This window comes from Callorhinus ursinus, unplaced genomic scaffold, assembly GCF_003265705.2.
Source record: "Callorhinus ursinus isolate GAN/ISIS: 27379988/994484 unplaced genomic scaffold, GSC_fseal_2.0 scaffold12, whole genome shotgun sequence".
NCBI lineage: Eukaryota > Metazoa > Chordata > Mammalia > Carnivora > Otariidae > Callorhinus > Callorhinus ursinus.
The window spans coordinates 32,522,748-32,538,391 of NW_027397074.1; the positions used below are offsets into that span (position 1 = coordinate 32,522,748).

The 15,644-nt window shown below is 37.5% G+C and overlaps 1 protein-coding gene across 3 annotated transcripts in view; it reads right to left on the bottom strand.

Moving 5' to 3' along the window:
* AGMO (alkylglycerol monooxygenase) overlaps nucleotides 1-15,644 on the bottom strand; it is a 393,108-nt gene that overhangs the window by 314,518 nt on the left and 62,946 nt on the right. For all 3 annotated transcript variants that reach the window (XR_012380236.1, XM_025873380.2, XM_073898903.1), the window contains exon 4: nucleotides 9,327-9,478. Coding sequence is in view for 2 of the 3 variants with exons in the window: in XM_025873380.2 (XP_025729165.1) it covers nucleotides 9,327-9,478 (152 nt within the window). In the remaining variant the exon portion in view is untranslated. The remainder of the gene's footprint in view (nucleotides 1-9,326; nucleotides 9,479-15,644) is intronic.

Genomic DNA, 15,644 nt, shown 5'->3' on the forward strand with positions numbered 1-15,644 from the left:
TTTTTCTGCATCTATTGAGAGGATCATATGATTCTTGTTCTTTCTTTTGTTAATGTATTGTATCACGTTGATTGATTTGCAGATGTTGAACCAGCCTTGCAGCCCAGGGATAAATCCCACTTGGTCATGGTGAATAATCCTTTTAATGTACTGTTGGATCCTATTGGCTAGTATTTTGGTGAGAATTTTTGCATCCATGTTCATCAAGGATATTGGTCTGTAATTCTCCTTTTTGATGGGGTCTTTGTCTGGTTTGGGGATCAAGGTAATGCTGGCCTCCTAAAACAAATTTGGAAGTTTTCCTTCCATTTCTCTTTTTTGGAACAGTTTCAGGAGAATAGGTATTAATTCTTCTTTAAATGTCTGATAGAATTCCCCTGGGAAGCCATCTGGCCCTGGGCTTTTGTTTCTTGGGAGATTTTTGATGACTGCTTCAATTTCCTTAGTGGGTATAGGTCTGTTCACGTTTTCTATTTCCTCCTGGTTCAATTTTGGTAGTTGATACATCTCTAGGAATGCACCCATTTCTTCCAGGTTATCTAATTTGCTGGCATAGAATTGCTCATAAAATGTTCTTACACTTGTTTGTATGTCTTTGGTGTTGGTTGTGATCTCTCCTCTTTCATTCATGATTTTGTTGATTTGGGTCCTTTTTCTTTTCTTTTTGATAAGTCTGGCCAGGGGTTTATCAATCTTGTTAATTCTTTCAAAGAACCAGCTCCTAGTTTCGTTGATCTGTTCTACTGTTCTTTTGGTTTCTAATTCATTGATTTCTGCTCTGATCTTGATTATTTCTCTTCTCCTGCTGGGTTTAGGCTTTATTTGCTGTTTTTTCTCTAGCTCCTTAGGTGTAGGGTTAGGTTGTGTATTTCAGACCTTTTTTGTTTCTTGAGAAAGGCTTGCATTGCTATATACTTTCCTCTTAGGACTGCCTTTGCTGCATCCCAAAGATTTTGAATAGTTCTGTTTTCATTTTCATTGATTTCCATGAATTTTTTAAATTCTTCTTTAATTTCCTGGTTGATCTTTCCTTCTTTAGTAGGATGCTCTTTAGCCTCCATGTATTTGAGTTCTTTCTGACTTTGCTCTTGTGATTGAGTTCTAGTTTCAAAGCATTGTGGTCTGAAAATATGCAGGGAATAATCCCAATCTTTTGGTACCAGTGGAGACCTGATTTGTGACCTAGGATGTGATCAATTCTGGAGAATGTTCCATGGGCACTTGAGAAGAATGTGTATTCCGTTGCTTTCGGATGGAATGTTCTGGTATGTCTGTGAGGTCCCTTTGGTCCAGTGTGTCATTATAAAGTCTTTATTTCCTTGTTGATCTTTTGCTTAGATGATCTGTCCATTTCAGTCAGGGGGGTGTTAAAGTCCCCCACTATTATTGTATTGTTGTCAATGTGTTTCTTTGCTTTTGTTATTAATTGCCTTATATAATTGGCTGCTCCCACGTTAGGGGCATAGATATTTACAATTGTTAGATCTTCTTGTTGGATAGACCCTGTAAGTAGGATATAGTGTCCTTCTTCATCTCTTATTACAGTCTTTGTTTTAAAAACTAATTTGTCTGATATAAGGATTGCCACCCCAGCTTCCTTTTGGTGTCCATTACCATGGTAATGGTTTTCCAGCCCCTCACTTTCAATCTGGGGGTGTCTTTGGGTCTAAAATGAGTCTCTTGCAGACAGCATATCAATGGGTCTTGTTTTTTAATCAAATCTGATAGCCTGTGTCTTTTGATTGGGGCATTGAGCCCATTTACATTCAGGGTAACTATTGAAAGATATGAATTTAGTGCCATTGCATTGCCTGTAAGGTGACTATTACTGTATATTGTCTGTGTTCCTTTTTGGTCTATGCTGCTTTTAGGCTCTCTGCTTAGAGGACCCCTTTCAATATTTCTTGTAGGGCTGGTTTCATGTTTGCAAATTCCTTTAGTTTTTGTTTGTCCTGAAAGCTTTTTATCTCTCCTTCTATTTTCAGTGACAGCCTAGCTGGATATAGTATTCTTGGCTGCATATTTTTCTCATTTAGTGCTCTGAACATATCATGCCAGTCCTTTCTGGCCTGCCAGGTCTCTGTGGATAGGTCTGTTGCCAATCTAATGTTTCTACCATTGTAGGTTACATATCTCTTCTCCCGAGCTGCTTTCAAGATTTTCTCTTTGTCTCTGAGACTCCTAAGTTTTACTATTAGATGTCAGGGTATTGACCTATTTTTATTGATTTTGAGAGGGGTTCTCTGTGCCTCCTGGATTTTGATGCCTGTTTCCTTCCCCACATTAGCGAAGTTCTCTGCTAATATTTGCTCCAATATACCTCCTGCCCCCCCCTTTCTTCTTCTTCTGGGGTCCCAATTATTCTAATGTTTTTCCGTCTTATCATATCGCTTATGTCTCGAATTCTGCCCTCGTGATCCAGTCGTTGTTTATCTCTCTTTTTCTCAGCTTTTTTATTTTCCATCATTTGGTCTTCTATATTGCTGATTCTCTCTTCTGCCTTATTTATCCTAGCAGTTAGTGCCCCCATTTTTGATTGCACCTCATTAACAGCCTTTTTGATTTCGACTTGGTTAGATTTTAGTTCTTTTATTTCTCCAGAAAGGGTTTCTCTAATAACTTCCATACTTTTTTCAAGCCCAACTAGTATCTTTAAAATCATGATTCTGAACTCTAGGTCCGACATCATACTAATGTCCATATTGAGTAGTCCCTGGCAGACAGTACTACCTCTTGTTCTTTTTGTTGAGGTGATTTTTTTCGTCTTGTCATTTTGTCCAGAGGAGAACAGATGAATGAGAGAACAAAATGCTAACAGGGTAACAACGTCCCCAGAAAATATACTCTAAACAAATCAGAAAAGACCTGAAACCAGGGGAAAAGAAAGGGAAAGAAAGAAAAGAGGAGAGGAAAAAAAGATAAAGATAAAGATAAAAACAAACAAAAACAGAACAAAACAAGAAAAACAGAATATGATCAGATATGGATCAGGCTGGTTCACAGACCAGTGCCACACACTAGATTTTGGGTGTATTTTGGTCTGTTAAAAGAAAGTGCCTCCTAAAATTTTAAAGAAAGAAAGACTTATATATGTACAAAATAAGGGTTGATACGATGAAGGGATGGAATATGACTGTAAAGATGAAAAGTATAAAAGATTTTAAAAAAGGATTTGAGAAGAAGGTGTTTGAAAAAAGAAAGAAGAGCATTAAAAAAAAAAAGAAAGAAAAAGGGGAGAGAATGTGATCAAGCAGGAGACTAGAATAAAGCCATACACTAGATATTTAGGGTATATTTTGCTATGTTAGAAGAAACTGTATCTCAAAATTTTAAAGAGAGAACAACTTATATATGTATATATGCCAAAAGTAAGGGTAAGTGCTATGAAGGGATAGAATATGACTCTGATAACGAAAAATAAAATGTTTTTTTAAAAAGAGATGATAAGATGTTGGTTGAAAAATGGAAAAAGAAAAATTCAAAAAAAAAGTTAAAAAAAATTAACTTTGAAAGACTAATGAATCATGGTAAAAAAGCCATGAATTCTATGTGCAGTATTCCCCTAGCGTTGGAGTTCTCCCGTTCTCATTGATCGGTAAACTTGGTCTTGGTTGGCTGTTTCTGCTGATCTTCTGTGTGAGCGCCCTGTTGCCGTGGTTCCCAAATATCTGCCGGAGGTGGAATTGCCCCGCCCTTTTGAGTCCGGGCTAAGCAAGCTGCTCGGGTTTGCTCTAGGGGGCTTTTGTTCCCTGCAAGCTTTCCATACAGCTTTGGAGGACGACAGTGAAAATGGCGGCCTTCCAATCTCCTCCCAGGAGGAGCCGAGAACTCGGGGCCCCGTTCCTCAGCACGCCCCCAGAGAAAAGCAGTCAGTCACTCCCATCTCTCCGGTCTCCGGCCGCACTCCATGCTCACCCGGCCTGTGACCAAGCATTTCTATATCTGGCACCTGACTCAATGTGGAGTCTCCAAACTCAGCAGATCCCTGAGGTGCACTCCCGCGCCTCTCCTCCCGGGGAGGAGGAGGGGGAGTCTCCCCGGATCTGCCGCTTGTCGGGTCCCTGCTGGAGGAGCAGTGGCCCGACTACTGCCGATCACAATTCATGGCAACCCCGAGCTGAGAGCCTGCACCTCAGCTCCGTCTCTGCAGCCAGCTTCCCCGCTCTGATACCTGGGAGCTCTGCCGCACTCAGGCACCCGTCTTTCTGTGACCCCGAGGGTCCTGAAACCACACTGTCCTGCGAGGATTCCACCCCCAGCTTAGCCACTGGAGCGACATCCCTCAGCGGAGCTGACTTCTTAAAAGTTCCCATTTTGTGCTCTGCGGCTCTATCACTTGCCAGAAGCGGCCAACGGAGGCCCCCTCTCCTGCCATCTATCCTTCCTAACATCACCCCAGATTTACTTCTCCGCACATCCTACCTTCCAGAAAGTGGTCGCTTTTCTGTTCAGAGAGTTGTTGCTATTCTTTTCTTTGATCTCCTGTTGAGTTTGTAGGTGTTCAGAATGTTTTGATCCCTATTCAGCTGAATTCCTGAGACCAGACAAAATCCAGGTCTCCTACTCCTCCGCCATCTTGCTCCCGAAACTCTTATTCTTTATTATCAAGTATATGACTTGATATCTCAATGCATCCATACTTTTAGCAACTGGATGAGGGCCCAAATCTTTGTTTCAAATGTGCTTTTCATATATCACCCACATATAGAATCTAAGTACACCAAAGGAAATTCAGATTGTGGCTTTAAGGGTGACCACAACTGCCTGGTGATAAAAATAAGCTATTTCTAAGAGGAAGACTCCTTCAAATGGCTCTTTCTGAGGGGAAATAATAGTAATCTTTCAGTACATATATATTTTAAGTGTTCCTATGGACAAATGTTTAGTATCAGAAGCAGAGTAATGCTTCTTTCATTAAAATGAACTCAGAGGAAAATGGTTGATATAGGTGACATGTTTTTTAGTAAAAAGTAATGATAAGAAATTGGAGGTCTTAGGTAAGTTGATGGGAATTCCAAGGCTCCCCTCATGGATGTTCTGAATGATGACGACTCCAAGGACTGAGAGAAAGTAATAAATCATGGGAAGAGGTGAGAGGAAGTACTGTAACTTAGGCCAACACACACTGGACATCACTCTCAGTGATCCAATATGAATAAAATCACACTATGTTTTCAAAATAAAGAGTGAAATATAATATATAGCAAAGAGCTACAAAACATTAGGTATGTTCTGGTATTTTTTTTAAAAAGAAACATAAATGTAGCTGAATTTAAGTCACCTATTCTTCAATAGAGACCACAGTCCTTACTATCAGAAAATAAAATTTTTTAATCAATACATCTGCTTATTTTACTTATTTAAACAGCAGTAGAAATGAAGATGGTCTAAATTCAATACCTGTTAAAAGTCAGAAAGGAATGAAAAAACAAACAAGTTTAATAAGTCATCCACAGAGGCCCACTTAATCACCATAAAATTGTAGGAATGAATGTAAATAATTCATTTATGAATTATGAATTTACAGAAAAATTATGATCACTCACCTTATTTAGATACAGAAAGCGACAAAGAGAAACTGAACTACACAGTTTACTTGCTGAGTAAAAGAATGAAGAGTTTGAGGGGATTCTATAGATTCTTATTATAATAATTTTATGGATGAACATTTTTATTTCAGAAATGAATTAAATCATATTATAGCCTAAATGTGTAATCAATGCCTCAGAATGGGATATTAAAGGTATAGTCAGGGTGAACTTCAATTTACAACCCTATATAATATGTGGGGAGGTTGGCTTTATCAGTCAGAATCCAATCAGGAGATAAAAATCCACCAATAGTTTGAAAAAGAAAAAGTTAATATAAAGAATTATTAATTGATAAAAAAAAGGCATTAACCACTGAAAGAGGGAAACAGGGAGTAGTTCAGTGGTACAGAAGTAGCACCTATGAAGACAGTTATTGCCTATGGAGCTGAGAGAGAATGAACAAAGCAGGCATGTATAAATTTAGGAAAATTCCCCTCCCCCCACAACCACCAAGTCTAAGAGTCAGACATCTTTGGAGAGGTTGTGGCTACCACAGGAATTCTGGTGGAGACAGAAAGACATGCTAGAGTATACAGACCCCAGAGGGAATATATTACAGGCAGTCCTCTGATGTGGTCCCCCAGAGGGCAAAGGATCTTACCAAAAGTTTATAGGCTATAACTAAACCATGGGGTGAATACTACCAAGATCCCTGGGCATCAATCTGCTAAGTGCCACATGAAAAACAGCACTCTGGAAAATGGAACAAAGCCCCTGCTGTCCCGGCTCTGTAGTATCCTCCCAATCTTTTAAATTGACAAAGGCTAACATCAAGTGAACTTGCAAAGGAGAAATGTCTGTAGGATCCACCTCTGGTAAGTGTTTATGCTTACAGTCACAAACAATAATTTGTTGGTTCTTATTTCTAAATTGGGTTAATCATTATATCATTCTGATTTCAAACTATTCACTAAGAAATCATACTGATGGGATTGTTTACTAATTTAACTTTTTTTGAACTATAGATAAAGTATGTAAATTTTAAGTATGCAACTCAACATGTTTCTTACAAGTACATGCCCTCATGTAGCCACCACCCAAGACAAGACCCAAGTCCATAACTAGCACTCTGGAAGGCTCATTCTTGCTCTTGCTAAGTAGTGATCATTTACATTTTAAGTGTTCCCTTAAAAACCTTTACTCGATTTTTTACATGTTTAGTATAACTAATAGGAAAGACAAACAAAAATAATGCGTCCTTTTGTATTGGAGACTAAGCATGCCAGAAGCTACTTTTAATTTAAGACCTATTTCATTGTGTCATTTTACATTTCTTTCTAACAATGTCAAGGCACTTTATAGAAGTTATTGTGCTCCTCTTCTTTTTCTGTAAGTTGACAATAATTAGCAATTCATTTCTCACTATTCCAGAGGAAAAGGGAATGAAATTTAGATAACATAAGAGACTCAAATATCCCTCTGTTCTTTTGTACAGGAATAGAAATCGAATTCAAGTTTTTGAGAATTAACTCTTTTCCATACTCTTAATGTGAAAAAATTCTGCATTTATACAAACCAAATAACAAAAACCCTAAAAGTAATTTGGACTACTAAAGAAATAGTTTATATACATGTAAAAATAAAAAGTATATATTGTTTCTTCAAAACTCATAGCATTTAACATATCAACAAATGTGGAATGGATTTTTAGTTTATTATTTTATTACAAGTAGTGAAAGGAGAGTAACACATTAAGTAGGAAAAGAGGGATTTTTCTTATATTTTAGGTCAACATTAGAATTTTAGAAGTCTTCAAACTTCTCAGTTAAATAAATTTGACTAATTATTCAGTATGACCTCAGCAACCTCAGAGCCTCAAGAAATTTGATATTATAAGTTTTTCTTACTCCTGTGTACTTCTAGGTTTCTAAAAATCCATTTTAATATTTTACATTATTATCACATAAAATTTAGAAGTCAGCTATCATATTGAAGGTTGATACATTCAACTACTAATTTATTTTTTTCCTATGAGCTTTCCCTCACAAGTCAAAAGTCCTTAAATTTAGATTAGACTTCATAGCCTGAAGGTGGTGAGTATTTTTCCAGAAGGTTTTCAGATTTTTTTTAATGCCTGCCTCCACTGGATTTGGCTCAAAATTTTCTAATGGCAAGCATACTTTAAACAGCCTTGATTCCATGTATTTAATACATTATTTTACTTTATTGCTCTTCCCTAACTGAGAGCACTTAATAATACACATATTTTTAAAAGTTTTATATTTGGTAATATTTTGTTGGTTCTTTGTTTCCTGTTATAATGGGCTTTTAAAGATTAAGCGAATTTGCAGATTTCCCACACAAACACATCTGTACAGGACAGTGTGATATTAGAAGGCTCCTGCAATTAAGTAATACAACGTAAATGCTTTCTGCATTACCCATTTGTTGTATAGAAAATGAGGAAGCTTGCCAATGGGTTTATCTTAGGGAGAAAACTACTATTTTGAAATAAAATGCAAAGTTTACTACATGACCATATTTTATTCCTAGTCATGTTCAATTTGGGAGTATCCTCTTGCATTTATATTCAAGGAAATGATGTCAGGGGCTGACCTATTATTTTCCAAGACAAAGGTTATCACACACAAAATAAATAACTTTTTCTAGTTAATATATTCCCTTCAAGTGGTTTTAAGGAATTAACATTCTTTATAGTTTGATTATATGTACGTGTTTAAAATACTTAACAAAAATAATGCTGCATTTAAAATTTCGCTGCCTTAAGCATAATGTTTGCCTGTGTTGCTCCCATTTCCTTCATCCTCTTTTGGGAAGGATGTTTGGTCACCATACTCCTACACACATTGCTCGGTTATGCACCCTGATCTCAGGTCTCCTTGCCATCTCCCATCTACTTTTTATTATTATTCCAGATTTCTTCCTCTTCCTTCCTTCCTCCCCACCCACTCAACCCAACCACCCACTGAAATGCTCAGTTCTACTCTTCAGTAGGTTTTCAAAATTAGTACTTTCCCCCATTTCCCTTCAGAAATGCTTTTGCATGCCTTCTTCCTCCTTAGAGACCACTTGCTCACATCACCTTTACAATCATTCTCCAATCTCTACTTAGCCTTACAGAGGTTTAGATTGTTTCCTCTTCCTCCATTTCCCTTTTCATAACAAAACATTCCTTTGGAACGTACAGCTACCAGTCCCAAAAAGCAGACTCAGTGAACCAGTGCAGTAAGAGGGCTTTATATTAGATGAGAAATTTTGCAAAACTATGGTAATACTGAAATGCATTATGGTTAGTGCCTAGATGATTACATTTTCATTTGCAATGTGGACTTACTGCCAAGAACCTGAATCAAGCTTATGTGTGACAGCACACATTACCTAGGATTCCAGAGCTCTTCTGAACGACCATTGATAACTGTGATGCGAAGTCATATTATGTGCAAGAGTCTGGAGACTCTACCAAGGCATGTCATAATAAGAAAAATGGGAGGCAGTGTATTAAAGAGTAATGCCACAGTCATCACTTTCTCAACTTTTTTACAAGTTAGATACAGGAGGTGTGAAAAATGTATCTCTAATAATTTCACTTTTTTTCAAAAATGACTAGATTGTTTCCATTTAAATTTCAAATGAAACTTTCATCATTAATCTTTATAGGTTATAAAATAAGCCATGTTATTCATTTATTCATTCATTCAATATTTACTGAATACCTACTATGAGCAAAACACAATTCAACATAAATTATCAATAAAATCTTGATTTGCAACTTACCATGGGCCATGCGATGGAACCAGTAGTAGCCAAAATCAACTCCTAAGAAAGTTAAATACCAAGTCCATGGAGAATGCCAAGGCAAACTGATGAGCCTGTAGTTCTCCCAGATATAAATGTAAGTGGTCAGTTCGATGCTCCTAGAAAACAAGCTGGAAAAATAAAATTCACAGACAATGATTATACCACATTTTAAGTGTAAAATTATACTAAAACATTTTAGGTAACATTTAAAAATTAGGGTATTCATATATAAAAATAAAATTCTTTCTCTCTTTTTTTTCTCACTGTTCTATCCTACCTTTTAGAAGGCTCACTCTCACATGGTGCCTCATAGTTATCATGGATGCCAGCTATTTACACTCTCAATTTCATGGAATTTAGGATGCCATTCTTTTTTTTAATGTCTCTTAAAATACCTCCATGGAACCCATTCAACATAAATATGACAAAATTACAACTTACTTTCTGTGACCTTCCTTTACAAATCTTAATGAAGAGCACAATAAGGGTGCTTTATAAAGGAACTATAAAAAGTATAAAGTTTAAAGGGGACTGCAGAAATGCCTACTGCCTTAAAATATTTTAATCCCATAAAATTTGCCTTTAGATTAAAGTTGCTTCTGGCTATTCTCTTTATTTCTCTCTATTCCCTCCTTCTCTCTTTGGCACACACACATATACACATACTTTTATGTTTTTAGATGTTACAGTTAGGATCACAAATTGGATTCTCATAGCATTTCAATAATTCTTGTAGTAATATAAATTACAACTCTCAAGGTATAAGGGAATAATGTGTTCCTAGAAATAAAGTATAAAAACCTAGTTACCACAATAGGCATCACATTATACCAGAGTGCTATTTTTTTTTTTTAAACATCTTATTTGCTCACGTCAGAGAAGGAGAGAGAGCACAAGCAGGGGGGAGCTGCAGGCGGAGGGAGAAGCAGGCTCCCTCCTGAACAAAGAGCCCGATGTGGGACTCGATCCCAGGACCCTGGGATCATGACCTGAGCTGAAGGCAGATGCTTAACCAACTGAGCCACCGAGGCATCTCTCAGAGTGCTATGGTTGAGAAGATGAGAAACAATAGGTGTTGGTGAGTATGTGGAGAAAAGGGAACCTTCGTGTACTGTTGGCCGGAATGTAATTGGCACAGCCGCTGTAAAAAACAGTATGGCAGTTCCTCAAAAAATTAAAAATAGAAATGCCATATGATCTAGTTAAATCCACTGTTGGGTACTCACCAAAGAAAATGAAAACACTAATTTGAAAACATATATGTATCCCTTTGTTTATTGCAGCTTTACTTTCAATAGATGAGATATGGAAAAAACCCAAGTGTCCATCAGTAGATGAAAGGATAAACATAATGTGGTCAGTAGGGGCGCCTGAGTGACTCAGCTGGTTAAACGTCTGCCTTCGGCTCAGGTCATAATCCCAGGGTTCTGGAATTGAGCCCCGCATGGGGCTCCCTGCTCAATGGTTAGTCTGCTTCTCTCTCTCCCTCTGCCCCTCCCCACCCCACTTTTGCTCTCTCTCTAGCTCTGTTCTCTCTCTCAAATAAATAAATAAAATCTTAAAAGAAAAGTTGTGGTATATATATATACAATGGAATATTACAGGGCCATAAAAAAAATGAGATCTTGCCATTTGGGACAACCACAGATGGACCTAGAGAGGACAATGTTTAATGAAATAAATTAGACAGAGAAAGACAAATACTACATGATTTCACTTACATGTGGAATCTAAAAAACAAAATAAACAAAACTTTTAAAAAAGATTCATAAATACAGAGAACAAACTAGTGGTTGCCAGCAGTAGCAGTTGGAGGGATGGGTGAAATAGGTGAAGGGGATTGAGAGGTACAAACTTCTAGCTATAAAATAAATGTAAGGGACGAAAACTACAGCATAGGAAATATAGTCAATAATACTGTGATAGCTGTGTATGGAGACAGATGGTAACTACACTTATCATGGTGAGCACTGCATAATGTACAGAACTGCAGAATCACTATGTTATACAACTGAAACGAATATAAAATATGGTATGTCAACTAGACATCTATTTTAAAACACATTTTTTAGGGGCACCTGGGTGGCTCAGTCGGTTAAGTACCTGCCTTCAGCTCAGGTCATGATCCCAGGGTCCTGGGATGGAGCCCCACACTGGGCTCCCTGCTCAGTGTAGTCTGCTTCTCCCTCTCCCTCTGCTTCTCACCCCTGCTCATGCTTTCTCTCTCATGCTCACTGTCTCTCTAATAAATTAAATCTTAAAAAATTTTTTTTTCAAAAACTAGTTAAAAGAAATAATTGTTTTTAAAACCCTGACACCAGAATATGCCTTGCCACCTATGCTACCAAGTTTCTATACATTATTATTTCAAGAACTTTCCAAAAAATACATCATATACTTCAATTTTATTAAGTGTAGCATTTTCTCTTGGAATTATCTGTGATCAAATTTAAGTTTAAACTAAAGATAATAATGCCTTTATCACTTCTATAAATTTGGTTGAATGAATGTTTTCTTTATCTTTATCATTAATATGTAAAATAAATCAATCATTCTACTTAATAAAGATTCATTTATAAACCATGAACAAATGAGGAAATTGTTAAACATTCTAATTTTAAATAAAAGCTGAAGAAGCTCAAATTGGTTATGTTATTAAAATTCACCATTTTTTAGTAGTATTTCCCTCTACACAGTGAGTATCTGTGAATTAGCATGTAACTGAGTTTTTTGAAGATATGGGCCTTTAATTTTAATCTACTTTTAACCTTATGATATGACTATAACTATGACTTAATAACATTAAAACTGTTTCATATGTTGAATGCTTCAAGTTATTAATGTGTAACATAAAACACTGTAACATAAATCACTTCACAACAGCATTAATACAAATAATGAATAGAAATGTCAAATGCCTACATTTTTGAAAAGGACTACTCATTATCAGATCTTAAAACCCAATTTTCAATTTGATATTATTGTTGGTTCTTAAATTAGCCCCTCTATGTGGAGAGCAAGGAGAAACCAAAGAAAGTGGCACACCACTCCAGAACAGTGGGCGGTAGTTTTAATAAGCAAAGAAATTTACATAGAAGGCTTGTCTTGGGCAGCCTCAAGATACGTAGATCTCTGTACCTGCCTGCTAGTCACATATTCAGTCCAGATGATCTCAACACCTTACTCTCTGAAGGCTTCATCCTTAAAACAGCTGCTAGTACGGGAATAGTAGCAGAATATACACTCCAAGGACAGCAGAAAGGTAAGGAGACTCTGATGGCCTGAGTCCTGTTCGAGGGTCATCCAGTAGATACATCCTGTCAGTGATCTTCTCCAACAATTATTTGGCTAGAAAGAGCAGTTTTGTCCCTGAGTGTGAGTCTTGACCAAAGGAAACTGCCTATGCAGAATTCCTGCCACGACCCAGGCCATGCTCTGGATATTTCAGAATCCCTATCAGAATGGCTCTGGGCTGCTTGTAGGAGCTGCATGGGCCTCCTTCTTGGTCCAGTCCTCCAGAGAGCCAACCTATGCAGGTGTGTAAACTATCATACATGACAAGGTAATCCAGAGTTGCTGTTTTAGATATGCACAAAGAACCAGGACAAGCATTCTGGGATGTTCACATACAAGAGTTTGGGGTCTGTCATGAGCTAAAACAGGCTATGGGCCAGGGGCTCCCACACTGTTCTGGAACTCTGAGGAATCCAAAAATTCAAAATGTAAAACTTGTCATCCAATTTGTTATCCATATGATTTATTATTGTGCTCATGGCAAATTATGCTCAGAGACTGTCTTTGCTAATAATTTACTTAAGGCAGGTTTACTGTGGGAATTATAATTTATAATAATAATATCTCACAAGCCAGTAGCATACAGGATCATGCCTTTTAGTAAGTCAGTAAAGAAATAAAAACTCCAAACCAGTGACAGATTAATTACACTATTGTTTTAGGTGAAGGAGAGATGGAAGAAATAAAGTCCAGATTTAGCGAACCCTTTCTATGGGTTGGTTCTTGGAAGAATTAGCTGAGCCAACCAAGAACTGATGTCTAGCTGCCAGCACAAATTGAAAGTCCCTGTTGCTAGAGCACAGGGCTGGCAGAACAAAGGCACCAGTGTTGGTGGGCAAGATGATTTCTTTCATGGGGCCGCTGCAGTTTCCACCACTGCCAGCAAAGATTAGCCTTGCCATGGCAGGAGCTCATGTCCCACCGTCTTCAGCGAGCGATTTAAGTCAGCGAAGAGTAGCCTTGCACAGGCTGAATGTTTGCTTTAAGTCCTCACAAATTCTTGATATTTAAAGTTTAAATGTCCATTATATTTTATGTTTATATCAAAAACACTCATGAGCACAGCAATTATGATGACATTGTCCTGACAAGGCTTCCTCAATGTAAAGGAATTTACTCTTAGATTAAAGCAACTTCACTTGAGCCTTAAAAAAGCAGATCTGCAATCATGACAAACTAATATACAACATTTATCAAGGTAGGGATAGAACAAATTTTATCCTAAAGCATGTTAGCTTGGTTGGCAACTTTCACATATTTAGACAAGGGCTTCTTTAACAGTGTCATTGCAGACATTTATTCAAGATTGTGCTTTGTTGTTGGGGTCTGTTCCATGGAAACAGTTACTCAAATTATGAGATCTTAAAACTGATCCCTAGTATCCATTAATAGAGGATTAACCATATAAAATTCAACTTTTAGAAAAAAATAGTGAATAATATCAATTTTGTTTGGCTCAATCTAACAATTTTTCTAAAATAGGGATTCTAAACTTTGGTATTATTCCCATTTGGGCCATATAATTCTTTGTTGTGAGGGCCTGTCCTGTGAATTGTAGAATGCTTAGCAGCATCTCTGGGTCTCTATTTTTTTTAAAAGATTTATTTATTTTAGAGAGAGAGAAAGAAAGGGAGGGAGAGCAGGGGAGGGGCAGATGGAAAGGGAGAGAGAATTCCAAGCAGACTCCTCACTGAACACGGAGCCTGATGCAGGGCTAAATCCCACAACCTGAGATCATGACCTCAGCCGAAACCAAGAGTCAGATGCTTAACTGACTGAACCACCCAGATGCCCCCCTGGATCTCTATTTACTAGATACTGGGAGCACAGCCCTGCAACCCAGTTATGACAACAAAATGTCTAAATATCTCTTGAGGGACAAAATTGTCCCACTCAATAACCCTAAAAAGAGACTGATCCAGGAAGAAAAAAAAAATAAAACTTAGAAAGTACAACAGAAATTTGAAATAATCTATAGCTTTTTACATAAGCTTTAGTACATGCTGTTAAGGCAGATCACTTATGGATTCACTGAATCAATCAATAAATTCAAGTTAAGAGCCTGCTGGGTGCCAGGTACAACATGAGACTGGGAGGACACACTGGTGAACACGGCGCTCATAATCACCTGTCTCATCAATGTTCCATCCGTTCAGAACCTTTTTTTAAAAGGTGCTATCTCGTTTGTCAGTTCCACAGACAATTGAAATAGGCTTTAAAGACACTAAGACTTTAATAAAAGAAAGAGGGGCCCTGGAAAACTTCCACTTACAAAACAAAGAGAACCTGCCTGCAATTGAAATACATTTTTATTTCCTGTACAGGTGCCAGGTCTTGAGCAGACAACCAATTTATTACTCTGTCAACTTACTTATTAGGGTTGACACAAATCGAGCTGAAATATGCCTGACAAACTACAGTCAAGACTTTTTTTTTCACACTTTAGCAAGAAGCCAAACCTTCCCCATAGCAAAGGGAAAGAGGGGAAAAGCTGTGGGAATTAAATTCCCTGCTTTCTATCAGCAAGATGAATATGATCCTATTCCATTATAAATGGGAAAAAACAGCCATGAAGTGCCCACAACTAAAAACAATTCAGCAAAGGGATACAGCTGGGAAATGATTATCTGGAAAGCCCTTGATTGCAGGAAATAGCACCTACATTTTCAAAAATGTTCCCACCAGACCCTGAATCATAAACCAAATCTCCTTCCTCTTTTTTCTTCCCAATTCCTCCGTCCTCTCCCAGCCCTGACCCCCAGCATATGACTCTGCACTGTGGAATTCAAACTTCAACTCTCTCAACTCCATCCTGTGGGAAGAGACATATGTAATATGTATGAATGTAGTGAGCTTACTTTATCATGTGGAGATGAAATTGTGGGAGGCAGAGGGGTTTTGCATAACCAAATACTAGATCCTTTTTACTCAATAAGTTTGAATCAAGACAAAGAAAATGGCCTAAATATAAGGAGACATGAGAATCCTCTAATTAGCAAC